A 27,548-nucleotide genomic window follows, 5' to 3' on the forward strand; every position below is an offset into this window, starting at 1 on the left:
GGGCTGGTCCAGGATTGAAAAAAAATGCATTGGTATTTAAGATAAAACTACTATATGCTGTTCCAGACTTTGCTATATACACTCAACACTTCCAGTGACATAGCTGTCTGGCTTTTCCTACCCCCTTGTTCTGTGTTCTGAAATAGTTTTCAAATACTGATAGACTTTATCATTTTTTAACAAATGTATGTGTTAAACTAATAGCCAAAATAATATACTGGAGAAGGAATGGTTTAAAATATATAAGAAACTTGTTAAAATCTATAACACCTTTAACACCTTTTGTGTGTTAGAAGTTAAATTTTGACAGCAGGTGAGATCATACGGACAGCTTAGAAAGGTGGACTATAAATAACATAAATATATAAATTAGGTCAGATGCTTATTATTATATTGCTGTCTCCTTGCTGGTCAAACTCTCTCATTAAGCTCGAACAAAGCTTCGTTTTAAATATTATACACATGCCTCAGTACATGCTGTATAATGTAAGCTTGCACTGGAAACAGCTTTGCATAGCCGTAGGGGGCAGAGTCAGAGATCTGCCTTTCCCATGCAAGTGTTGTCACTGAATAATAATGTATGTTTATACCAGGAGTAGGTAATCTTTTTTATCCAAGTGCCAAGTGAAATGCAATATGTATCTGTGAAAATGTTGATATCTCAGAAATAAAGGGGAGACTTTTGGTTTGGCAGTAGAAGCACCTGTATCACATGAGGGCAGCTACAGCTGCATCCCATAGAGGCAGCTGTATTGTGTGGTGGGGAGGCAGTGGCAGCATCTACTTTTCAGAGAGGTTGTGACAGCCTCCTGTATCTGAGCATACTGAGCAACAATGCTATATATCTGTGCAGTAGAGCACCAACACTTGGGGCATAGTTAGAAAAATCTCTGATGGAATCTCCGGTGCAATTCCTAAAGCCTCAGAACTGGGTTCTGGCCAAGCCTGGCTTCTTCCCTACTTTTGGTGTGACGCAAAGGAGCTACAATGCCAAGTAAAATGGTATGATGTACTGCAAGGGCAGATCCATGAGATATGTACATGTCGATAGCTGCTCTCCTTCACATGCTACCATTGTATGCGATGCTTGCACAGGAAGGATGGGAATAGCCTTCTCCATCAGTGGCTCAGTCCAGATAGGATTTCTAGTCTGTGATGTATATTCATGAAATCTGTCAGTTGTAGAGGAGATATTGCTAGAAGCGAGGGGTGGGTTCATTGGTCAATCATAGTAACTCTCCCTGGCTCCCCTTCACTTGATTGTTGACAGCTGTACTGGTTTTCTTCACAGTGTTTTGAGGGAACAGACATGGGGTGAAGAAGAAGATGAAGTTCAAGGGGAGTGATGGTGATCACATGTTTTTTTTCCCATGATCTGAGAAGAGATTTCTCTCTGGCACTTATCACTAGAGTGGATGCCCTACAAGTGATTTTGTTGCTTGTGATAGAATCATACGCACACCTTATGTCGAAAACCAAGAGTCTTGTGGCACTTCAAAAAGTAGTCTCTATGTTCATGTTTCTTCTTGGGTGTGACTGTTCTGTATCGTATATGATTATCTCTAGATTCGGGCCAGTATGGGAGGGGAGGCAGCATGATTTAGCTAATCTCACCAAAATCTCAGAAGCTAACCAGGGTCAGTACTTGGATGGACAGCCACCAAGGAAGATTCTTCAGAGGAAGGAACTGGAAAACCACCTCTGCGTCTCACTTGCCTTGAAAGCCCCTTGCTGGGGTCACCATGAGTCCGTTGTGACTTGACAGCGCATATGCATGCAGGGCCAATCCATTTATTTAAGAATTTCTATCTTACCTTTCAGCTAAGCTTCCAAGATAATTAAAAATAGAAAAAGGAAACAAAATCAGTTAAAATGATGGTCCTAGCAACAGCTCAGCATTAATATCCCCATATTGCAGGTGGGAAGCTGAGAAGGAGACACTGTGGCTTACCTAAGGGCATCTGCTGAGTTTGTGCTAGAGGAAAGATAATAATGACCAAAGGAGAAAGTTTTGGAGAGTCTTCATTGATAACAGGGTTACCAGGTCCCGACCCCCCTCCAGGTGGGAGGTAGGCCTGGCACCTGCCTTATGGCTTCCTCCCTTGCATGTGTGCAGAGTGTACGCTCCCAGCCTGCAAAGGAAGTGACGTCATCGTGCAGATCACTTGCCACCCTAGGAGTGCTCCTGCACTCCGCAGTGGGTTGCATCAGGCCTGAATTAGGCCGCTGCAGCATGCAGGAGCGCACCGCGCCGCCTGGGAGTGCACCCAGGAGGCACATTCCCTCCCACCAGCCAGGTAAGTGGGGGTGGAAGGTGGGAGCAGGGATCCTTGCCCCTGGCAGGAGACTGGCATCCCTAATGACAGTAGATGCCAGCTGAATGTCCTTGAGAAGAATGTTCCGCAGCTGGGATGCTGCAACCAAAAAAAAATGTATTCCTGAATTGTTATAATCAGGAGTAGGGATGTGCACGGGAGTAAAAATTCAGAAAATGATATGTAAAAACCCAAAAGCTGAAGTGGCAGGCTGCTTTGGCTTCAGGAATTTAAATCACTTCGGTATGCTCCGTAAATATCTGGAGCCTACCAAAGTGGAGGGAAGCTGTCTTCCAGCCCCACCCGCACACCCCACTTAGCCCCGTCTCCCCACCCCCACCCCCACTTACCTCTCCAGGAGCAATACCAGCTGGGTGGCGGGGAAGGCCGGAGCCAGCACCTCCGCTGCCCGTGCTGCCACTTCCGCTGCTGCAGCGGCCAGCTGAGCGGCGGGAAAGGCCAGAGCCAGTGCCTCCACCACCCACGCCGCTTCCTCTGCCACTGCAGTGGCCAGCTGGGTAGTGGGGAAGGCCAGAGCTGACACTTCAGCTGCCTGCACCACCTCTTCCACTGCAAAAGTGGCCTGTGGAGCGGTGGGGAAGGCCAGAGCCGGCACCTCCACTGCTCGCACCACCTCCTCTACTGTGATGGCGGCCAGCTGGGCGGTGGGGAAGGCTGCAGCCGCAGCCTGCGCCGCCACCTCCACTGCAGCAGCGCCGCAGTGAAGGGCCAGGTAAGTGGGGTGGTGGGTGAGAGGGAGGAGCCCTTTAAAGTTTAAAGATCTCAAAGCTTCCCCAAGTGATACGAATCGCTTCGGGAAACTTTGATTTGGGAAACTTTGACCTCCAAATCTTTGCGGAACAGGTCCAATTCGGTAATTTATTCCGAATCAGATATCCGAAGCACACACCCCTAATCAGGAGCACTATGATCAAGCCCTCTGAAATTGATGATAAAATAGAGCAGGTTCATTTGAAGCAGGCAGTCTTTTAGAGAGAGCCTGTAAGCACCAGATCCTTGCATAATTAATAAAATTTCAAAAGGTGTTTTCACACGTTTTTAAATGCTTTAAAAAACTCAGGACATTATGCTTAAGGGATATAATCCAGTAATATCCAACTTCTGCAATTTATGGATATGCTTAATGTCCATGGGACTCTATAAAACTGCAGTTAATTCTTGAGTAGCATAAAACAAAAATAAATGACCTCAATAGCTGTACTTGCATTGATTTAATTAAGATTTGTTACCCATATTGAATGAACATCTAGGTTTTCTTTTAGTACGGAAATAATTGACAATAGATGAATCAGTAAACCCACACAGTATTTGTAAATTAAAAATACTTCATTCTTTATCCAAATACTGTACTTTTTTTCAAATAGTTATATCATTTGATTACGTCAAGTTAATCTAAACTTACATAATTTTGCATACGAAATTATAGGACAATAATAAATTCCCTAGTCATGTGAAACAGTGCACCATGGTACTTAAGACCCCTAGTTTAATTCCAAATTGGAATGTTATCCAGAGCTAAAACTCAGCCACCAAGAAAATTTATTTAATCTGTTTGTGTTAGTGATACAGGCTAAAATTGGTCATATGACAACTGTCCTATATATGATCAATCATATTCTTACCTGTCCAGACTGTGATAAATATGTGATGGATAAGTGATGAATACAAAATTGCCCTGACCTTGATAGCCCAGGTGAGCCTGATTGTGTCAGATCTCAGACCGCTAAGTAGGGTTGGGCTTGGTTAGTACTTGGATGGGAGACATCCAACAAAAACCAGGGTTTTTGCAGAGGCAGGCAATGGCAAACCACCTCTGTTAGTCTCTTGCCATGAATGCCCCAGCAGGGGTTGCCATAAGTCATCTATGATTTTAGGGCACTCTCTACCACCACACAACATTGTGATACTTCATTTTATCATACAACCCTAATCACGTGGCCATGGTTTTGTTTTTTAGCTGTAGGTACGAGTAATCTGTGGGATCATGCCCCATGTTGGAAGAATGCTGATGAGTAGCATCAGAAATGCCTACTTCCACTACGTTGTAAAATTATTTATCTTTCTGTGTAATGCCTGTAGAAATGTAGAACAATCTTTAAATTAGTGGTACTTGGGCTAAAGATGTCAGGATAGAGAAGAATCCATGTTGACTATGAATGAGGTTGAAGTGAGCAAAAGTGTTCTAAATCATACAGTATGTTGTCTCTAAACTTGCATATTTGTAAATGAAATCATGCTAGGTTATCATATGAATTCCATGGGCTGCTTAATGGAGTGATAAATGCATAGCCTGGTTTTCTCATACACTTTTTCAATACATGCTGTTAAAATTTGTTTGTCACACACTGTCAGGAGTACGCTTAAAAATTTTGGGTGCACTATAAAAATGCAGGTGGCCCTAGTGTTGTATGTATGGGTAATCTGTAGTTACTCATATTAGCCACCCCAGTGCATTCAAATGAACTCTTATTTATTTATTTGGAACTCACCTAGAAGGGTGGAAGCCAGTAATACTTTGAAGAAGAGCTCTGTGGAGCTCAAAGGTTTGTGCTACCTGATTGATTTATCTATAAAGTAGCCTTATGAACCTTCTCTTTCTCATGTTCTTGGACCAGAGACTACAGCAACAGTACAGATATTCAAGGGACAACAAGATTATTTAACAAGATCGTCAGAACATTGAGAGTTTAGCTATTGCTTCCCAGGATATGGAATAATGTTTTGTTGTCATGCTCCAGTTATACATAATAGACTATATCCTTCCTTGCTACTTACGCATTGTAGTTTAGCATACCTTCCATAATTAACAGTTTCCTAACTTAATATAGTCATAAGTAATCTCTTGTGTTGCACTTTGCGTGGCAGGATTTGAAAAATTCCAGATGTCCTTTGGATATGTATCAAAGCGTTATTGAGAAGTACATTATTGGAATTGTGGCCGTGTCTTTATTTCCTCTTAGCCATGTAAATGACTCAGGATTTATATCTCAGTTCTTCATAATAAATTATACCAATCCTGAAATTGTTTTATGTATAGTGATAAAACTGTAGATTTGACTTTATGATTGCATGTAAAATGTTGTGAGTAATTGTGACTATAAGGACAATAAGGATCAGGATTAGGAAATCATTGACATGATTGTTAAAGTCAGGGCTTTTTTTCAGCTGGAACGAAGTGGAATGGAGTTCCGGCACCTCTTGAAAATGGTCACATGGCTGGTGGCCCCGCCCCCTGATCTCCAGACAGAGGGGAGTTTAGATTGCTCTCTGTGCCACATGTGGAGGGCAATCTAAACTCCCCTCTGTCTGGAGATCAGGGGGCAGGGCCACTGGCCATGTGACCATTTTCACCAAGGGTCATTTTAACTTAAAAAAAACTCTCTGCTTGTTCCAGCTGACCCAAAGTGACGTCATTGTGCGGTACTGAGTTCCACTACTGAGTTCTACCACATCTTTTCCCAGAAAAAAAGCCCTGGTTAAAGTGATGCCTGTTTTGCAAAACCTTTGTTGTGTTTTGTAGTATTCTATTAACGGGAATGAACAACATAATCATAGAGACTGAAATCCTAATAATCATAATTATAGAGATTGAAATCCTCAACCATTCTAGTCAGAAGCATTTTAATTAAAAGTTAAGTGTATGTGGATCAATTTATGTAATTGTTTACAGTATTTGCATTGAGCGAAGGTGGATCTGTTAGATCCCTATAACTGGAGCATTTAAACAGACTGCAGGTGTGTTTGCAACAGCAGACATTGATTTTAAATGGCAACTGGGAAATCATGTTACAGGTTTTATATTTGTTTTGTAAATAAACTTCACATGAATGAAGAATTTTAAAAACATTCAGTGTTTTGATTCACATCCTGTAAATTCAGACTTCATTTCTAAATGAGATATTAGGAAATTTTTGAATGCCTTATTAATGTATGCAGTTCTTCTAGCATTTCAGTGTTTTGGATATTGTAGCCTTGGGTTTGCTTGGTTTGAAGAGTATATTCTCTCTATATACTGGGCTTTGTTGTAAAAAAAATTGAATTAATTTTTTCATTTCTAGCTTTTGAACATTCTAAAAACTCATCAGACATGCTGATGGATAGAAGTAATAAGTATTATCACAGGCACAAGCTCTACAGGTTGTCTAAAAATGACAAGTTGTACAAGGAACTGTGATTAATAATTCCATCCTTGCAAAAGTGTCCCTTCCTCTGTAATTACTATATAAATTTCCCTTTAATATAATTAAAATTCTAGCCTTTTAAAATATTATAGTTGCTTTTAGAAATTGTTGAAAATAAGATTGTTTCTCATACAGAATAAATCATAGAAATGCTAATAGTGGCAATTTTTTATTTGCTGTGTCCATTGTTAGTGATGCTTTGGCTTCAGATGGCTAGAGGAAGCATGATGCCCTGAATGTTACCACTGAGATGAATAATGTTGTTTCAGTAAAATGAGTGGGGGGGGGAAACTGATTATCAAACAGGAAGGCCTGATTTTGTGCTTTGGAAGTTCATTTGGGCAGCAGTGGGAAATTCCTGAGAAACTAGGGGGCAGTCAGTGGCACCATGATACCAGTTATGGGGCAACCTGAAAATGATCTCCTTGCATCAGGATGATGCTCCAGAATTTTCCTCTAAACACTATGTTTAAGTAATAGAGTTTTGGATGAATGCTAGAGCATCAATCTATGTGATGATGTCACTTCCTGGTTCTCTTAGAACTAGCCTTCCCTACAGCCTTATTATCCAAGCAGTTACTGTTATGCACATCAGTAAACTGTAACTCTGATTAATTGTATAAATTTAATACATTCCTAGACTGGATTTCTATGTTTACTTGTGTATGTATTTAATTTAAGCTTGTTAAATGTATGTTATAAGAATTTGTGATATAATCTGATGGGATGGACAGGTAAACTGCTTTTGCAGTATTGTCCTTGTAGATATTGTGGTCTCTATTGTTATCTTCTGGGTACATCCACTGAGTTAGAAAAAAAGAAAAACCAGACGCAGTGTTAAGAGATTTATTAAGTTTTTTTGATCCAACCTGGAAATAACAAATTGTTGCAGTTTTGGATTCTAAAGAATAATTATTCAAGACAAATCTGTAACATGCTCGGATGGGTATTTATGTATTATGTTTATTGTTTCTAACCTTACTTACTATAATTGTTTTAATTAGATTAATCATTTTAATGTATTTTATAACAGATCCCCTGATGAAGCTTAAAGCGTAGGGATAAAAAAACCCTTACTAAATCCCTTCACCTTGCACCTGGTTTTTCTTTTTTTCTGCCTCCTGGCGCAGCCATTGTTTCTCCTCCACCCATTAAGTAACGCTTCTAAGTATTTTGTTGTGTCTCTTCAGAAGCAGGTGGGAAGAAGTTAAAGAGCACAGTCCAGAGAAGCACAGAAACTGGGTTAGCTGTGGAGATGAGAAACTGGATGACACGTCAAGCCAGCCGGGAATCCACAGATGGCAGCATGAACAGTTACAGCTCTGAGGGGAAGTAAGTCAGACATGTTGGTTATAAAGCCTTAGCCTTCGGATTCAGCAAAAGAAAGGGAAGCAAATTGCCTCCTTTCACTTCAATAGGATGTTTGTCATGTTGGGCTTCCAGTATGTGTATGCCTCTACAGGACAGGAGGATGCACTGCATTACAGAGGCCCAATATGACCAAAAATTAAACGGCAATTATGTGTGCAGGTATGCATAATTTTATATGGGGGAATGTAAAGCAAGTGAATAAAAACAGTTAATGTAGATTCTGTAGATTCCTTGACTGTTTCATATATATTTGGGGATAAGATCAACATTGCTTGGGCATATGCTTTATTTGGTATCTAATATTTTGCACTTTTATTTTGCACTTAATGCTTTATTTTGCACTCAAATCAAATTCATCCAAACTATGCATTTTATATGAAATACTTTGTTCTAATTTAATATTGGATTGTAGATCTTGACTCATGAACAATAAATAGGTTAGTGAGTTCTAAGTATGAATGATTCTGATATTAAATTTCATTCATTTTGATAGTATATTTCAGGATGCTTTAGGACTGCAGCATTAAACTTCAATGTAAATATTACATGAAAATAAGTTGGTAATTTCACTTGAACTTTTTCCATGTTACACAGTATTCCAAACATCTGATATGCTTGAACTCTTTCAATAAGTTAAACTAGAAACGCTTGCCTAGAAACTCTTGCCAAGTTAGAAGGCTTACCTGAGTCCTTTAATGTCAAATATAAAGCAAAAAGGGAATGTCTAGATTTGTATTCTTACAGTATTAAAGGCCTTTTCCTGCCAAAACAAAATTGAAAATAGCATTTTCTTGGAAAATACAGGGTTGGATCTGCTCATGAAAGGGATCTTTGCCATTTTCACTATCTTTCTGCAGGTTGAGGGACACTTTGGAAAGAACAGAGCTAATTGTAGGGTGAATGGCTATAATGGGAACAGGAACTGAGGGACATTGCTGTTCCCGCACATTGGCATGAATGAGGCAGGAGTCAGGGGCAATTTCTGCCCCAATTCCCCACTGCAGACCGCATGCAGAAGCCCACATTATTCTGTAATGTTCCTTGACCTTCACGGTTGGCTTTTTGTAGAGTCACAGGGAGAATACAGCAAAGATCCCTTTGGGTCATGGTTTTCTAAATCCAACCCACAGTATAGAGTCTGGCTGCTCCTATTGCATTGTTTTAAGATATCACAAAATTGCATTTCCTTGACACTACTTTGAGATTTGTATATGTTAAGTGAATACAGTGTTGTAGGGACAGGTTACTAATAAACAGTTTGTAGATTTTAATTTTACTCTTTAGAAACATATGAAAATATGTTTGTTTTTATTTAGTTTAATCTTTCCTGGTGTGCGGTTGGGTGCAGACAGCCAGTTCAGTGACTTTCTCGATGGGCTTGGCCCCGCACAACTTGTTGGACGCCAAACCTTGGCAACTCCAGCAATGGGTAAGAAACTTTTTCATTTGATTGGTGGTGGTGGTGGAGATTACCGTCAAGTCATAGCTAACATATGGTGAACCCTGGTAGGATTTTCATGGCAAGCGACTAACAGAAGTAAGTTGCCATTGCCTGCTTCTGTGACCCTGGTCTTCGTTGGAGGTCTCCCATGCAATTACTATCCAAGGCCAACCCAGGTTAGCTTCCGAGAACTGACAAGATCGGGCTCACCTGGGCTATCCAGCTCAGGGCTTTCATTTGATTACAATGTGGATAAATACAAAGCACCTAGACAAATTATTATATTCACCTTGAACTACTGGATCTTTTTAGACTGAGTTTAAAGAGTAGCCTCAACTTTCCTTGGTTTCGAAGAAATCCAGTGTACCCTTATCATGAAAGCAAAGAGCTTGTGTTAATGTGTGTGTTGGGGTTGGGGGGGAATTGTCTGAGGTACCCATTCCTGGGCAACAGATGGGATCATCACCTTTCACTCCCTTTTCACCCCTTTTCTGTTCCCATTAACCCTCTGAGCAGACTAAAATTGTAGTTTTAGTTTAAAGTTAGCTGTTATTACTGCTCATACATAGTAAATTTACATATCATGAGTAAACTAGGGATTGCCATTAACATTACCTGAAGGAGAAGTTAAGCCACATTCTTCAGTTATATGGTTATCTTAAAATCAAGAAGACTGAAATGTCATTTGAACTACAGCAGTTTTCCAGTTGCCTTCTAATTTGGCTTGGTTTGCGGGAAATGTATCCAGGGCTCGAAATGAATTATAATACAGATTTAAAATCTGTTGGCTTTATTCCTTGAGGATATTGGTATGTATGCTGTGGAGGCAAGATTCAAACCAGATATGAATTATAATGGCTACTTTTGTCATCATGCCTGTACTTCTAAGCAAGCTTATTAAAGACTAATTACTTAGTTTTAAATATTTGTAACTATGTTCTGTGAAAAAAGGAATAATATTTTTTAATTAATAACATTATTTAAATATATTTAGGTGTTTTCAATTGTAAAACTTAGGAAGTTTTTCCTCCTTTCTTAGGTGATATCCAAATTGGAATGATGGACAAAAAGGGACAACTGGAGGTGGAAATAATACGAGCCAGAGGCCTTGTTGTAAAACCAGGTTCAAAGACACTGCCAGGTAAAGAAAAGTAATTATGTTCAACGGACAGCATATTAATCTATTTCATAAACTATTTTAGCCACAATATCCCATTTAACAAAATTAGCGTATTCTACAGATCTATTTAATGGTACTTCCAAAGTATATAATTACTTATTTTACTACATAATTGAGAAAGCATGTTCGAGACGACTCACATTGATTCCACTGAGCAGGTACGCTCCTGCGCCCCTAGCGAGAGGGGAGGTGAGATCTTGGGACTGGCAGGCGCAGGAGCACTCAGCCCACCTGATCCCCTCCGCACCTCTGCAGTCCCCGAGCCTCCAGCAGCCCTTTCAGGCTCAAGAGCACTCAGCCAGCCCAGTCCCCCCCCACATGTTCCCTGAGCCTCCAGCCACCCAGGGAGGAGCAGGAGCGCTCAGCCAGCCTGATCCTCTCCTCCCCCCCCCCCCGAACCTCGTAGGGTTGCCAGCTCCAGGTTGGAAAATACCTGGAAATTTTGGTAGTGGAGCCTGGAGAGTCCTGGGTTTGGGGAGGGAGGGGACTTCAGCATGGTATAATGACATAGAGTCCACCCTCCAGAGTAGCCCTTTTCTCCAGGTGAACTGATCTCTGTGGCCAGGAGATCAGTTGTAATTCCAGGAGATCTCCAGCCACCACCTGGAGGCTGGCAACTCTAGCCGCCAGCTGCACAGTTCTGCCCAAATGGGGCTGAACCAAGCAGCTGGCAGGCACATGAGCATGTCAGGCTGCCTGCTCCCTTCCCTCCTCCCCACTGCGCTCCCCACGCCTCCCTCGGGTTGCCAGCTCCAGGTTGGAAAATATTTGGAGATTTTGGTGGTGATGCCTGGAGAATGCAGGGTTTGGAGAGGAAAGGGACCTCAGCATGTATAATGCCATACAGTCCACCCTCCAAAGCAGCCCTTTTCTCCAGGTGAACTGATCTCTGTAGCCTGGAGATCAGTTGTAATTCCAGATCTCCTGAATAACTCTTAATCTCCAGCTGCCCAGTTCAGCCCAAACAGGGCCAAACTGGGTGGCTGGCAGGTGCAGCAGCATGGCAGGCTCCCCCTGGCAGCGCTCCCCGCTGCGTCATCCACCCAGTTTGCCCCAAATGGGGCTGAACCAGGTGGCTGCCATGTGCAGGAGCACGCCAGAGTGCCTGCCTCCCCATTGGAGTGCTGGGGAGGGGGCAATGCCAAGCCTGGCCACCTTGCCCTCCCCCCACCAGATTGGGTTGGCAGAAGTGGCAATGCCTGGCCTGCCCTTTCTGGAGCCCATTGTATTTTCCCCCCACAATGAGCTTTGTTACTTTGTTATTTTTTAAAAGTTGGCTAGTTCCATCCTCCAGATATTTTCTTATAATGCTGTGTGTAGGTGTCATCAAGTCACTTCTTGACTTACGGTGACCTTATGAATTAATGACCTCCTGTCATTAATATGCTTTACCAGATCTTGGAAATGGAAGGCCATGGGCTTCCTTTATTGAATCAATTTATCTCATGTGAGGTCTTCCTCTTTTCCTACTGCCTTCAGCTTCCTAGCATTGTTGTCTTTTCCAGTGAGTCTTATGTTCTCATGATGTGACCAAAGTACAAAAGCCTCAGTTTTGTCATTTTAGTTTCTAGGGAGAATTTAGACTTGATTTGATTTAGAACCCACTTATTTGTCTTTTGGGTGGTCCACGGTATCCCTAAAATTCTCCTCCAACACATTTCAAATGAATCATTTTTTTCCTTTTAACTTCCTTCATTGTCCAACTTTCACTTCCATACATAGTAATGGGGAATACCACCATATGAATTATCTTTATCTTGGATTCCAGCAACACACATTTAAGGATCTTTTATAGCTTCTTCATGGCTGCTTCCAAGTCTCATTCTCTTTCTGATTTCTTGGTTGCAGTCTTCTTTTTGGTTTATGATTGAGCCAGGGAATAGAAAATCTTAAACAATTTCAATTTCTTCATTGTCCAACTTAAAGTTGTATAATTTCTCTGTAGTCATTCTTTTGTCTTCTTGGTTTTCAACTGTAGTCCTGCTTTGGCACTTTTAACCTTCATCAATAGTTGTTTCAGCGGTAGTACTTACCATTTTCTGCCAGTAATATGTTTTCTTTCTGCATATCTCAAGTTGTCAATGTTCCTTGCACCAATTTTCACTCCACCTTTATCTAAATCTAAACCAGTTTTCCTAATGATATGTTTCTTTACTTTACTTATTTAAAATATTTATACACCAGTTTTGCACCCAAATAGAGTCTCCAAGGTGGTGAACAAGAGTTTAAAACATTAAAATAACACTTAAAATGTACATAGAAATGCAATAAAACATATAGATATATAAACATGCAACCAGGTCAGAAGGCCAATAAGAGTTTACTGGAGGTACACAAAACAAAACAAAAACATCACCTGGTGGTAGAAGACAATGACAGAGAGAGAGAGAGAGAGAGAGAGAGAGAGAGAGAGAGAGAGAGAGAGAGGTCAATCTCTCTGGGCAGGGAGTTCCGAAGTTTTGGTGCAATGACCGAGAATGCTTTTTCTCAAGTTGCTCCCCCACCTAGCATCAGATGGCAGGCAAATCCAGACCAAGGCCTCTGAAGATGACTAGAGGGATCAGGTAGGTTTATATGGGAAAAGATGGTTGTTAAGATATGCTGGTCCCAAACTGTATAGGGCTTTAAAGGTCTATACCAGCACCTTGAATTGGGAAGAAGATTGAGAGCCATTGTAGATGGAACAAGACTGGACTTAAATGGTTCCTATGATCCACTCCAGTCAACACTCCAGTCAACACTCTGGCCACAGTGTTCTGTACCAATTGCAGTTTCTGGACAGCCTCCAAGGGCAACTTCACATAGAGCTCATTGTAGTAGTCTATCCTAAATTTCACTAGAGTGTGCACCAGGAAGGGTCACAGCTGGCTTACCAGCTAGAGCTGATAAAAGACATCCCCAGCCACCGCTGCTACCTAGTCATCCAACAGAAGGCCTAGGTCCAGCAGCACCCCAATCTACAAACCTGCTCCTTTATGGGGAGTGCAACCCCATCCAGAACAAGAGATACTTCCATTCCGGCATCAAACCTTCCCCCACCATTTGCACCTCTGTTTTGTCGGGATCAAGTTTCAGTTTTACTAGCCTTCACCCATCCCCAAACTGCCTCCTAATGTTCTGCACAGAATGATTTATAATGCTAGTGTGCTTATAATTCAACCTATTTTCATTAGCAGGTGCACTTATGTTTTGTTTTTCACTATTCTTGGGATGCAGAGCTTCATCTAGTATTAGATTTCTGCCTGGCTCAGCACTTGAAATTATAACAGTTAGCAGTGAATTAAGGCTTAAGTTTTTTCCAGTTACTTTATTGTGTCCTGTAGCAGCAATGTCAATATCTAATTGAAAACCAGACTCACTTCATAATGTGCATATTACCTTGGGGAAGATAGACAAGGCTGGCTATCCAGTATGCACAAGTATCTCTTTTGGAAATGTGCTCATAAATAGCATATATGAAGATATATTAAAATATTTACCAGCTAAATGACAGGTTTTAGCATATGGTGCTAAGGCAGTGTGACTAATATGTAAAAATGGCCTCTTAACATATTTTTCATCTTTTTTCTCTCCAAAGCACCATATGTAAAGGTGTATCTATTAGAAAATGGAGCCTGTATAGCCAAAAAGAAAACAAAGGTGGCAAGAAAAACGCTGGAACCTCTTTACCAGCAGCTATTGTCATTTGAAGAGAGTCCCCAAGGGAAAGTTTTACAGGTAATTTGCATCCATAATGGTAATTATCTGAAAGTCTTCTATTTCAGGAGCATTAATTGAGTGGGCAGAAGACTTAACTGCTCTCCTTACTTCACTTTCTGTCATATCAATGTCCTAAGCTCTTCATCTAATTTGTTTACTTGTGAGTATCTGCCTCTAACAGTAGCATACAATTATGGTTTATGATGGTGTGCCAGCTCCTAACTGCTTGCTTGCTGCCACAGAAAGTCTTTAATATCAAGCCATTAATCAATAACCAGTAGCAGAAGTCATCATTCTTTATGCCTGTGTTGTTTCTACTGAGATGCTTTGTCTTGTGGCTAGTCTCCTACATATCATATTTCCTGGTGCAGCTTTCTGACTTTGTCATTTGTTTACCTATTTGCACCATTGCTTCTTGGAGCATCCAGAGTCGCCCTTGAGCATCCAGAGTTGCCTTACAGTGGTCAGGCATTTGGTCTATCAAGATAACTATTGACTGTTCTGATTGGCAGCAGGTCTCTGTTATGTATCACCTGCCATCTGCTCCTTTTAACTGAGGATGCTAGGGGCTAAATGTGGGCCATTCTGCATGCAAAGGTTTTCTGTTATTTAGCCATGAGCCCAATAGTTCTGATGCACTGTATGTTTTTTAGTTCTAATATATAATATTTATTGTTGTTTTAATGCTGTAAACAGCTTTGGGCCTCATTTGATGGAGAGGTAGTATAAAAGCTTACTAAATAAATAAATCTAAGGGACTGTAGTCAGAAGACAAAAAATTGGGGAACTCCAGCATGTACATAAAAGCACCCACCTCACAATGGTGTTTTCCACAAGAGACAGATTCTTTTCCTGTATTTTCCCTGCCCCAGTGCTCCGAGTATGGCCATTCCCCTGCTGTTGCGGGGAGGGAAAATCAGCAATTGAATGTTGTTATTTCATTATAACAATCTGTTTATCAGGTTCTCTGAATTCCCAGTTTCATTTGTTAAAAATATGCCTTTCCCTTTGTATTTCCATAATGAAAGGGAGTAGAGACGTACCTTTTTAAATGAAAGGTGAGAATTCCACAGACCTGATACATATAAAATTACAATGATATAACAATATTCAATTTCTGTTTTTTAAAAAAGCTTCTCCAGTGAGGGTAAATATCCATTACAGGCAAAGGGGAAATGGCTGCTGTATGGGTGGGACTGAGAAAAACCAAAGTATTCCGCCTACATGGCAGCCATGCAGACTTTGTTGTAACTTTGTTGCAGCCTTTCCCAAAACTTTGTCACAAAATAGGTTTGAGAAAGGTCAGAGAAAACTTGGTAGGTGCCAGTATGCTTCACAGTGCTGTGGGGAAGCGCTAGGGACAAAACACCTAATTCCCAATAGCATCAAACCCCAGCCAACCACGTGGAAAAGCTCGCAGTGATTTGGATCACAACCCAGGTTTCCAACTTTTTGATCCTGCCTGCTTCTTATACCTGACAGATCCTACAGCTTGTCTGACCAGCTATCTAGGGAATGGGTGAGATTATGACACCTCCACTGATTTTTTTTTGACAATTCTTGGTTATCTTTTTAATGGACCTGAAGAACTGTTTGTTCTTATTCTGCTTCTGAAGCCTGTTCATTTTTCCTTTTTACTCCCAACAGATTATCGTGTGGGGAGATTATGGACGTATGGATCACAAATCTTTTATGGGAGTGGCACAGATACTTTTAGACGAACTGGACTTGTCCAATATGGTGATTGGCTGGTTCAAACTGTTTCCCCCTTCATCCTTAGTAGATCCAACCTTGGCCCCTCTTACAAGAAGGGCTTCCCAGTCGTCTCTTGAAAGTTCAACTGGACCTTCTTACGCTCGCTCATAGCAGCTGTGAAACTGGTGTTATAACAACCAGCATTACAAAAAAATTTAAAAAATTAACAGGTCGCAAACCCTGGTAACACACTGCATGCTTAATGTTGTGTCTTCAGAGCCTGTTTCTAGGGCTATAAAGCGATCCTGTGTTCTCAGAGGAAGTTGCACACATTGTGCTCTACAGGAAGTCCTCAGGTGAAGGAGTGGAGCTGGAAGAACTGAATAGTTTGGAGTTCAGTGACACTCAAGTTTTAGTCCAGTCTGAAGCCATGGATTAGACTAAAAGAATCAAGCTGTCTCATGCAACAAGAGTCCCTTTCAATGGCACATTTATTTTCTTGTTCCCTTTTCTTTATCTGGCCCTTCTCCCTATCCACCACCCTGCCCAAGCCTGGTTATGCCACAGACATGGAGCTACTCAAAGAAGCCATTCTGCAAGTCAGTGGAAAGATGGAAGAAAAGAGGGCCATTAATGGAAAGCCGGTGGTCATTACAGTTATTCAAAAGCAGAGGAAACTTGCCTTATAGAAAGGTTGAAGACTTACAGCAGCAGGCTTCATAGCTCCAACTACTGCTAGAGTCAAATCCAGTATGTGGACTCTGAAAAAATAAAAATTCTGTGGCTATACTGTACTGTATGAAATTAAAGAAACTTTTTTGCATGGACACAGATTATGCTGAACACTTAAAATTATTTTCTTGGGGCTGCAACTTGCAAAAAAAAAAGAATAAATCAGCCATTTTCAACAATTTATATTATTTTTAAAAATAAATTTCACTAGTGCATGGTTTTAAAAGGGAGAGAATGCAGCAGAGTGATAAGACACACCACGTTTCTCATTCTTTAAACCGATCATGGTCTGTGTTTTTGCAGACTTAAATGAAAAATAATTTCTAACAAATATTTAAAAATTATGTTTATGTGACAAGAAATAACTGTAATATATTAAATTTATTTAAATGTAAAAGGTACATGCCTTGTAAAGTTCAACAATATGTTCAAAATTGTACACTTCTTTTCCTCTTCTTATCTGTTCCTCCCTCTTTCTGCCCTCTCATTTCCTTCTTACCTCCCAAGATGACCATTATATTCTGAAACTTTTTGACTTCCTACTCTCATGCCCCACATTTGGTTCAGGGTTGCAGATAATTCTGCATTTCTGAATTCTTTGAGGAAAAATATTGTTTAAGAACTTTTTTCAAGCATGTTGAAAAAATTTTTGCAACATGGCTTGGGGAGTACATTACAATAATTCAGCATGTATTTGATAAAAAAATTGAACTTTTTGCAGTTTATTGTACAGTGCATGGAAACTTTCTTTTTTCTCACCTTCAAATTAAATTCTACAGCAAAATACTGGAATCATGTGGCCATTTGTAAGATGTCTTCAATAAATTTGTTTTCAGCACCAGCATCGTTCATTCAGAAGTTGAGCTATTATTTCTGGAAGGTCTTAAAGAAATAGTAACAGTCATACTAAATTTTAGCATCTTACCACTTGCACTGAGCCAAACAAATTGCTATCCAGTAAAGGATCCAAACAAAATAGCAATTATGCTGCAATGTTCAGGCTTTATAACCTATGTTTAAGATGTTAAATCAGTGAATATCACCCCAATATTAAAAAGTCAAAACATTGACAACAGTCCCGCAACAAGTTAATTTTTAAATACATGCCCTAAGAGATGGCAGGATTGAACCTTGTAGTTTTTAAACACCTTAAATAAAATACATGCAACTTATTTTGTCACCATCATAGATATTTTTAAAAGTCTCCTGATTATCAGATCATTTTAGCACCATTGAAAGGAGGGGAGAAAATTTAGGATACTCTTAAATCAAGATTTCTCATTAATATCTCTGATGAAAAGGAATGTAATCTGTTAATGTTTAAGTGGACCATCTCCCCCCCCCCCTTTTGTCATTGGGTAATTACATACCTATTGTTTTATGTTGAAGCAATGCAATAATTTGTGAATATGTTTAAATTAAGGCCATACACAGAAATATTCTGGTTTTATATGAAAAATCTGTTAGCATTTCCCCAAAATTTACATACGTAATAGGAGGGCAAAAATAACAATAGGCATCACTTTCAATGCCTTTTGCTTTGTGGTGCAATATGACAAATAATTGCTGAGCTTAGCCCACCAAGGGTCTCCAGGAACCCTGCATATGCACCATTGGAATGAAAGGGAGTTGTGCAACAGCAACACTTGGTAAAATTGCACCCAAACACCTTGACCTCGAACTCCATGTGTGCCCCACTGAAAAGAAATGTGCCCATGGAACTGCCTCCTCCACTAGAATGAAAGGAGAGGTTTTCGCCATTGGGAGTTCCTCAAGTGTATCAGACCCCCGACACATGCAGGAAATTACTAGATTGATTTGCCTTTTTGTTACTGGTTATGTATAAGGCATAGGTATTATGTTAATGAACACTGATTGAAAAATGGTTGAACTAATTACCTGTGTATGAGCAACCAATGCATACTAAAGATCTACCCTTGCATTATTTCCCCCAAGAAGTAAAACCATTTTACATGTATTATTCTCTTATTGATACTGTGACATGCAGTCATGCATTCGTTTATGCATACTCCTATCAAAAATTATTTCTAATTCAGACAAGGAGGACATGACCAAATGAAAGATCTGTACATACTTGGTCATTATGCAGTATTTATTTTACAAGGTGATTGTATTTTTTTTAAATATTCACGTCTGCAAATCTATTTATAATTTAGTCATGTAAATAGCACTCTTCCAGTGACCACAGCTGTCTTGTACATAGTCGGTTTTAAAAGTAAAAGGAACTGAATTTGGGGGAGAAAGGGGCAGACTAGGCCTGTTAATGATCACCAACTAATGTAAATCAAATTCATTCTGGTGATGGTATTTAACACTTTAAATAAAACATTTTCTTTACAGAATTTGTACATGATTGTTTTTTCTCATTTCATCTTTTCAAAAAGGCACTAGTGATTTCCTTGAAAAACACAAGAATGAAGACTTGGAAGAAAAATCAGCAATGAACTTCTTGTGTGCAAGACACTGAAATCAATGGGAACACAAATGTTCTCTTTTACAATTCTCTTAACATATAAGGAGCTTACACAGAGAAACTCATGATACACCTTTTGGTATTGAAAGGTTGCTTTTTGGCTGTCCAAAGAGACCAGTCTTAGTGTTAGCAGTGTCTGTTGTATATGAAAGTATTTATTATTTAGTGCCATATAGCAGTTTATAAAATGTGTAGACATAGCTGCAGAACTAATGTTTTACAGATGTAGAAGATATGTTAAGTAAAATCAAAACTGATTTCTAAGATGTATAGCTTAATAAAGCACTGTGCTTGGATGGAACCCTTCCCCAAGCAATTATATATTTTAAAAAACTCTGAAATAATTGAGATAAGTACAGAAAGGGCTTGCATAGAAAACTAAAAGAACTTGGATGTAATTAAAAAGTTCCACAACTGTCAAGCCAAGTGTGGAAATGTTCATGGTTAAGATCAAACACAAGTATTTTAATATAGATATTTACACACAGTAGGTTTGATCCAAACAGCTCTTCTGCTATGAAAAGGAAGGGGGGGTTCCCGTTGACCATCAGAAGGGCTATGCTGCAGGTAATGCAACCTACATGGCCAAAAGGCATGTGGGACATGGACGGTAGTAAGGAGGGGAATTAGGTGAGAACACTGACTGGATCCAACTCAATTGATGTAAGACGATGCAACATAAACATGACTAAAGGCACCATGTGCAACCTAACTTACCTGGAGTCCTTGTTATTTCATGTTCCATATGTTTTAATCTCTATGCAAGCAGCTTTCGTCATGATTGGTCCCAATGTTGTTATCTGCATTTAAGTCTAACTATTATGTCTGTTTCACGCTTAAAATGTGAACAGCAGGATGTCCTCTGTCCTAGAAACATTGCTTGCCTAATGAATACTGTGTACACAGAACTGCTCATTCTGCTCCTTAGAGATCTGCAAGGTAAAGCAGAAAGGCCCTTCAGTTTAGAAGCTAAATCTTTTTTCTGTCTGTTCCACTATCAACTTTAGTTTTCCAAATTATACCTATGTTATTGTCATGCCCTATAGTTGCAAGATTAACAAGAGATGATGGCATTGTCAGAAGCATCCAGTGATATTCATCAGTAGTACTTACTAAATAGTTAAACCTAGACGTTGCGTCGCTGTTTGACTTCCTGACATCTTTTAGGCAACTATCTTAAACAAGAAAAATGGTAAACTATGTGGTAATGTGTGGAATCAAATTTAGACTCATTTGGATTATGGACAAGTTCATTGATGTAAGTATCCACTGTTTTTCAAACCAAACATTTGTTTTGTTCCGGTAGCAGAGGCATTCTAAATACCAGCAATGGAAGTGATCTGCAGGGAATCTCTAGCAAGGCTAGTTTTCCTGTGTTTATTCAGTATCTTTCTCTAAACACCACTGCGGTCTCTACAGTCACCTGCTTCCTTTTCTTACCCTCCACAATGCACTGAATCCAAACAGCAAGGATACCTAGAGAGGCAACGGCCATTCCTCCCCTTCAATACAGATACGAGAATTCTTTATCTCGGCAAATATTTTATGGTCAAAGGTGAGCATGGGGCTCTTATTATTTTTTTATTCCACTATAAAAGTTTAGTTTTACAATCTCTGTTTCCAAATGCCTAGTGGAATAAGTATTCTTTCCCTTTTTAGGATGGTTTCCAGTTGGCAAAGGTGTCAGACAAGGATGCATATTATCTCCCTACCTGTTCAACCTCTATGCAGAGTATAGCATAAGGAAAGCTGGATTAGATCTAGAAGAAAGTGGAGTGAAAATTGGTGGAAGGAATATTAACAGTTTGAGATATGCAGATGACACCATGTTACTGGCAGAAAAAAATGAAGACTTGAAACGACTACTGATGAAGGTTAAAGGAGAAAGTGCCAATGCAGGCTTACAGTTGAACAAGAAGTTGTCAAGAAGACAAAAGTAATAGCTACTGAGGAATTACACCATTTTAAAGTTGACAATAAGGAAACTGAAATTGTTCAAGATTTTCTATTTGTTGCCTCAATCATCAACCAAAGGTGAGACTGCAATGAAGAAATCAGAAGATGATTGAGAATTGGAAGAGCAGCTGTGACGGAGCAAAAGATGTCTCTGTGGGAACCAAGATCAAAATAATCCAAACTATGGTATTCCCCATTACTATGTATGGATGTGAAAGTTGGACAGTGAAGAAAGCTGACAGGAAGAAAATTGACTCCTTTGAAATGTGGTGCTAGAGGAGAGTTTTGCGGATACCATGGACAGCCAAAAAGACAAATAAGTAGGTACTAGATCAAATCAATCCTGAATTCTCCCTAGAAGCTAAAATGACAAAACTGAGGTTATCGTACTTTGGCCACATCATGAGAAGATTCTTTGGAAAAGTCAATAATGCTAGGAAAAGTGGAAGGCAGTAGGAAAAGACCTAAAACAAGATGGATTGACTCAATAAAAGGAGCCACGTTCTCCAGTTTTCAGGATCTGAGCAAGTCTGTCAATGATAGGACATTTTGGAGGTCTTGCATTCATAAGGTCACCATAGTTCACAGGTGACTTAAAAGCACATATCACACACAACCCTTTTTTCATGTTTTATTTTGTGGTGGTGGTGGAAAAGGCTATCAAGTTATAACCCCAGCAATTCCTCCTGGGATTTTCAAAGCAAGAGACTAACAGAGGTGGTTTGCCATTGCCTGGCTCTGCAAATCTCCTTTGAAGGTCTCCCATCCAATTACTAACCAAGGCTAACCCTGCTTAGTTTCTGAGATCTGACAAGACTGAGCTTGCCAGGACTATCCAGATAAGGGCATGCTTTATTTTCTTCGTCTAAATAAATTTACCTATCCCTAGATTTTGAAAATAAGATAAATTAAAATGCCAGCAGCTCCTCAAAAAGGAAGAAAATGGAAGGAAGCAGGCTGTGAAAGAGCAAAAAGAATAAAATACTTCTAATGAATGTGTAGAGATAATACTTCCAATTTCACTGGCCACATCCTCTGCAAATTTGTGCCTGTGGTGCCTGCTTGAAAAACTAGTGCCTCACACTTTGCACGCACAAAAAGAGACAATACCATAGAAAAGAGGCAGAGACTGCTTTGTTTGCTCTGATGAACCATCTCCACTTGTAGGCTGGCCTTAAGGTATGCTGGCTTCAAGCTATATATGGCTTTAAAGGCTAATATGAACACCTTGAAATTGGACCCAGAAGCAAACTGGAGCTAGAGTAGGTGGAACAATACTGGAGTGATATGCACTCTATGATCAGCATACTGGCTACAGCCCTCTGGCTACAACACTCTTCAAGGGTTTCCCATCATGCGACTAGGCCACAGGGGAGAAGTACTGGGCAGAGGAGGGAAAGCTGAAGACGGGGCAGACAAAGGTGGGTGGGAAGGAGAGACTACAGGGACAGCCAGGGAAGGGAAAGAGGATATGGTGGGGGAGGGGAAATGAGATGCTCCCCTGCAAGTCCTTGCTGCTCCCCACTTGCACAGTATAACAACCCTGGTGCCTTTGGTGTGCTGGGTTAGGTCTGCCTTTTAGGGTGGACTCTTCTGAAGGGCTCGCATACCTTAGCTCTTGCCTTGATGAGCCACCCATGCCGTACTTCCACTGCTTCAATTGAGACCTGCTTCGTGTAGACTGGTTTAGACAGTTGCAACTCACACCTACGTGCTTTCAGTTATTGCCCCCCACACTCATACACATACATTGTGTAATCCAACTTGACTCTCAGTCAGAAAGGTGGACTATAAATAACGTAAAAATATAAATTATGGAAAAAGCTACTTGAACTTACAGATAATTATGCAAGGTTTTGATTGTGTATGTGTAAGAGAGTAACATTGACAAGTTAACAGTCGTTTGGGTATTTATTAATGTTTAATCATCATTATTTTTAACTTGACTTTGGCTGATTCCGCACACATTGGATAATGCACTTTCAATGCACTTTATCAATCGTTTGAGGTGGATTTTTTGTTCCGCACACGAAAAAATCCGTTCCAAATGATCTATAAAGAGGATTGGAAGTGCATTATCCAACGTGTGCGGAATTGCTATTTGTAAGCTGCCTTCAGCATATAGTGGAACAGAATAAAAAAAATCAGAAGTGTGAATAAATTTGCATTTCAAAATTTCTGATTAAAAAATGCAGCATCTGAAGTAGGAAGTAATCACAGCAAGATACGGCCTCCCCTTTCCAAAGATGACCTCTAAAGGCCATATCCCTGTTTCACTGTGCTAGAAATTGGGATGCATATGTGATTTTCTTCTTGAAAAGTCTGGTGGTTCTAAACATCCAAATCAACTCTCTATAGTTTCTATTTGTCTGGCTTCTCAACCAAGTCCTTAGGGATTGCAAGGCAGGCAAAAAGGTAGGAATGCCAACTGCATACCAAACACCCCCAATTGCAATAATGTCTTTTGTTTACCAGCATATTATTTACTAGCCTCATATACAAGTTCATGACTACTAACACAGCTTGAATCCTAGCCGATTAATGAAACCATTACAGAAAATATAGAGTAAGCATGTGCTGTGGAATAAAAATGCTTAAAAAGAATGGGAGGAAAACCAAGCCCTGCTTGAGCAGCCTATTGAAGGGTTTTCAGTAAACTCATCTGAAATGGTACCTGGTGGTGTCCAACAGGATGGAGGATCTCCTGCCCCCAGCTCTTTTTTTCCCATCACTGGTCACAACAGTGGTGGGAGAAAAATAAAAGAATGGTCATCACCAGGCAGATGCTATGATGTCATTTCTGAGAAAACCGAAAATGGCACACAGTTCCCAGCAATTACTAGAGAGGACTGCCATCACTTTTTAGAAAAACCTGAAAGCAACATCAGTCCTCTCTAGGAATCACTGAAAACTATGGTTTTGCCATAAAGTTTCTGGCTATTCCTAGAGAGGCATGATGTCACTTCCAGTTTTTCCAAGAAGTGATGTAAAGGCATTACTGCTGACCACTTACCATTATCTCACCCACCTCCAGTATCACACTGGTTGCCAGGCTGGGCCCAGCAAACACTAATATTCAAACATTTTGCTGTGCATTCCTGGGATAACTTTAGACTGGAGTTACTGCATATTTCTCCTCTCTACCCTGCTCACTTCATTGACTTCTAAACCAAAAAAGAATGTGTGCAAAAACTCTCTGATCCTGAAGAAGTAAGTTTATTGGTTAAATCCTCTTTTGGCAGGAAGTTTGAATAGATATCCCAGTTTCTGTTTGGATCAAAAAGGGACTCCCTAACTGAGTAAACCCTTGTCTTTTTTGGTCATTTTTTAATCATCTGTCACCTTGTGTCACACTTCTGTAAGCGTTTGATAACTATTTAATAGCTACCTATGATATAAAAATCACAAGGCCCCTGGATTAAATGCAGTTTGATTTGCAAATGGGGGAATTCCGGCTAGCAGTTGCTGAGTCCCGCCCAGGAGATCTAGGCATGAATGGAATGCTGAATGAAAATGCAGTGACCAGCAGTGATTAGTTTAGAGTCCTCTCAGCTCTGGGTGGAGCCTCAGCAGGAAAGGTCACACAGTGTCTTCCCACTTAGCACATTCCTTTCCCTCCTTCCATGATGAGATCCTCAGCCCATGATTGAGGAGAAATCAATTAGCACTCATAAGGTTTTATAATTCATTCCTGGGAAAGGTATATTCCCCAACTAAATTCATCAACTCAGCTCCAGTAGAACCCATTAACAAACTGCCCCTTTTGTGCAGTTTCAGGAGAGACTTTGCATTCTCTTTTACACACCCCAGCAGCAAGCAAGCAAGCAAGGTAATCAAACGTTTGTTATTCCCAGCAACTGACCATTGGAGTCTTTGTTCCAATGGCTTGGAGGGCTCTCCTGCCTCAGGGCATGTTTTGCCCTATAAGAATAGGGACCCTTGCCCCATTCAAATTGAGTAGTGCTCACTTATCAGATCTGAAGTGCTGCTCCCTTGAGGTTGCCCTAAGCCTCTTGCTTTCCTGGCCAAGGACGCTGGACATTTGAAGCTACTCTCTTCCTTCATGTACTGGACTACTCTCCAGGATAGGTAGATATACTTCCCCCTCCCTCATTCTATTCCAACTTCTGGCTAGCTTCCTAGGAGTCTGTGTGTTTTGCTTTGTATATTCTGTAGTTTCATTTTTTTAGATTTCCCATATGTTTGCACGCAGATTACAGCCTTAAAAAAAAACCTTGATCTTTGCCTTTGAGACTTTCTGGGTTTAACTTCTCGCATGAATTGGCTGCTTTAAGCTCATACTATCACACAGAATATGAGAACGGGTTAAGGGACTCCTGTTGCTCATCTTACATATATGCTGTGACCTATGTTCAATGGGAGAAGTAGCTGGCCCCATGAAGACAAGTCCACTAATGCAAATAAGAAGGCTCCTCACTGCCCCCGTCATCATCATCATTTTATTACAGTACCAAGACCAGTATACAGAAATCATGTTACAAAACCACTTATCTGCCCCAGTCCCTCCTGCCTGCATGCCTCCTCACTGCCCTCCCCAGACATTCTGGAGGGTGGCAACCTTCAGTTAAGTCAGTTTCCGTCTCGTATTTCTTTGATTCAGCACAGTAGCAAGTAAGCAAGTCCATCCCTGCAACTACATTGGGCAGTGGTAGCCAGCCTCCGAGTCCCCCCACTGGGCAATAGATCCATAAGAATTCATTGACCAGGCCTGTCAATCTTTGTTTTTTGCTCAAGTAAAAAGAAGAGGGAAAAAAATGGTCTGAGACTCGGTAACTGTTTTGGTAGTTCAGTTGTTGAACAAATTATCTACTCAAGGGGGAAAGCCTTGAGCTTTCTCCTCCACCCCCAAATAAACCTTCTTGGGCAAAGAAACATCAAACCTTCTTCAGGCTGCAACTCTACATACACTTCCATGAGTGTGAATCCTATTGACTACAGAAGGCCTTACCTCTGATTAAACATGCCTCTGATTGCACCATTGGTGGTGTTCTCTGCACATGCTTTTAATCATTGTTATTAGTACTCCTCAGAAAGGAAAAGTTCACTGGGCTCCTAAAAGTCTATTTTCTGGAACCAGCAACTTTTAATCTGGTTTATCTGCTTGTGTGTACTTAATTATCCACTGGTGAGGGAATGCCCTGTATTTCTACATGTTGTGCCTTGTGGCTTTGTGATACTTTACAAAAATGAAAATAAGTCCTTGAGCTAGGGTTCTGCTGAATCCTGAGTCAAACCGATACCTGCACTGTATTGTCGAAGGCTTTCACGGCCGGAGAACGATGGTTGTTGTCAGTTTTCCGGGCTGTATTGCCGTGGTCTTGGCATTGTAGTTCCTGACGTTTCGCCAGCAGCTGTGGCTGGCATCTTCAGAGGTGTAGCACCAAAAGATAGAGATCTCTCAGTGTCGCAGTGTGAAAGAGAACGCGCAGTGTGAAAGAGAACGCGCTGATCAAGAATTCCACACTACATCCTGATACGCACAGAAAACTATGCAAGACAGAAGCACAGCCACCCAGACTATATGGACTCCCTAAAATACATAAGGATTCAGTCCCACTCCGACCCATCGTGAGTGCCATTGGTTCACCGACATACGAATTAGCTAGACATCTGGCCGATCTCCTGCAGGACCACATCGGGAAAACCTCGTCTTACATCAAAGATTCAGCAGATTTCATCAACAAAATCAGTTCTCTGAAACTCAATCCACAGGACATACTTGTCAGTTTTGATGTTGTATCCTTGTTTACCAAGGTTCCAGTAAAAGACACTATTGCACTGATTAATCAGATTTTCCCAGAGGATGTAACAGCCTTATTCCATCATTGTCTGACAACCAGTTACTTCCAATGGGATAACGAATTCTATGAACAGATGGATGGGGTGGCCATGGGGAGCCCGCTCAGCCCAGTTATAGCAAACTTCTACATGGAACATTTTGATAAAACAGCTCTAGAATCAGCACCCTACAAACCTAGTGTATGGTTCCGGTTTGTGGATGATACATTTATCATTTGGAGCCATGGGGAGGAAGAATTGATGGGGTTTTTGAATCATCTCAACAACATCCACCGGAACATACAATTCACAATGGAGAAAGAAATCGAGGGAAAACTCCCATTTCTGGATACCTTGGTCATCCGCAAAGCAAACTTTCAGTTAGGTCACAAGGTCTACAGGAAACCAACTCACACTGATCGGTACTTACACAAAAACTCCAATCACCACCCCCGACAGAAAAGAGGCATAATGAAAACATTAGTGGATCGTGCAAGACGGATATGTGAGCCACACTTTCTCAATGAGGAAATTAATCATCTAAACCACGCACTTCAGGCAAATGGCTACTCCAGAAATGAAATTCGAAGAGCAATCAAACCCAGGATGAATCAAACAACCAAGGAAAAACAGTCTCCTACAGGAAAAGTGTTTTTGCCATATA

The 27,548-nt window shown here is 40.6% G+C and overlaps 1 protein-coding gene across 44 annotated transcripts in view; it reads left to right on the forward strand.

The window, feature by feature from the left end:
- Positions 1–16,883, forward strand: part of RIMS2 (regulating synaptic membrane exocytosis 2) — a 624,467-nt gene extending 607,584 nt beyond the window's left edge. For 41 of the 44 annotated variants that reach the window (XM_054984410.1, XM_054984420.1, XM_054984412.1 and 38 more), the window contains 5 exons: positions 7,708–7,849; positions 9,205–9,317; positions 10,369–10,470; positions 14,087–14,226; positions 15,856–16,883. In XM_054984410.1, the coding sequence (XP_054840385.1) occupies positions 7,708–7,849; positions 9,205–9,317; positions 10,369–10,470; positions 14,087–14,226; positions 15,856–16,074 (716 nt within the window). In that variant the 3' untranslated portion in view covers positions 16,075–16,883. Of the gene's footprint in view, positions 1–5,011; positions 5,022–7,707; positions 7,850–9,204; positions 9,318–10,368; positions 10,471–14,086; positions 14,227–15,855 lie in introns of all 44 variants that reach the window. The other 3 variants (XM_054984443.1, XM_054984444.1, XM_054984447.1) reach the window with 2 other exon arrangements.
- The last annotated feature ends 10,665 nt before the right edge of the window (positions 16,884–27,548 follow it).

This window comes from Eublepharis macularius, chromosome 7 (assembly GCF_028583425.1).
Source record: "Eublepharis macularius isolate TG4126 chromosome 7, MPM_Emac_v1.0, whole genome shotgun sequence".
NCBI classification, from domain to species: Eukaryota; Metazoa; Chordata; class Lepidosauria; order Squamata; family Eublepharidae; genus Eublepharis; species Eublepharis macularius.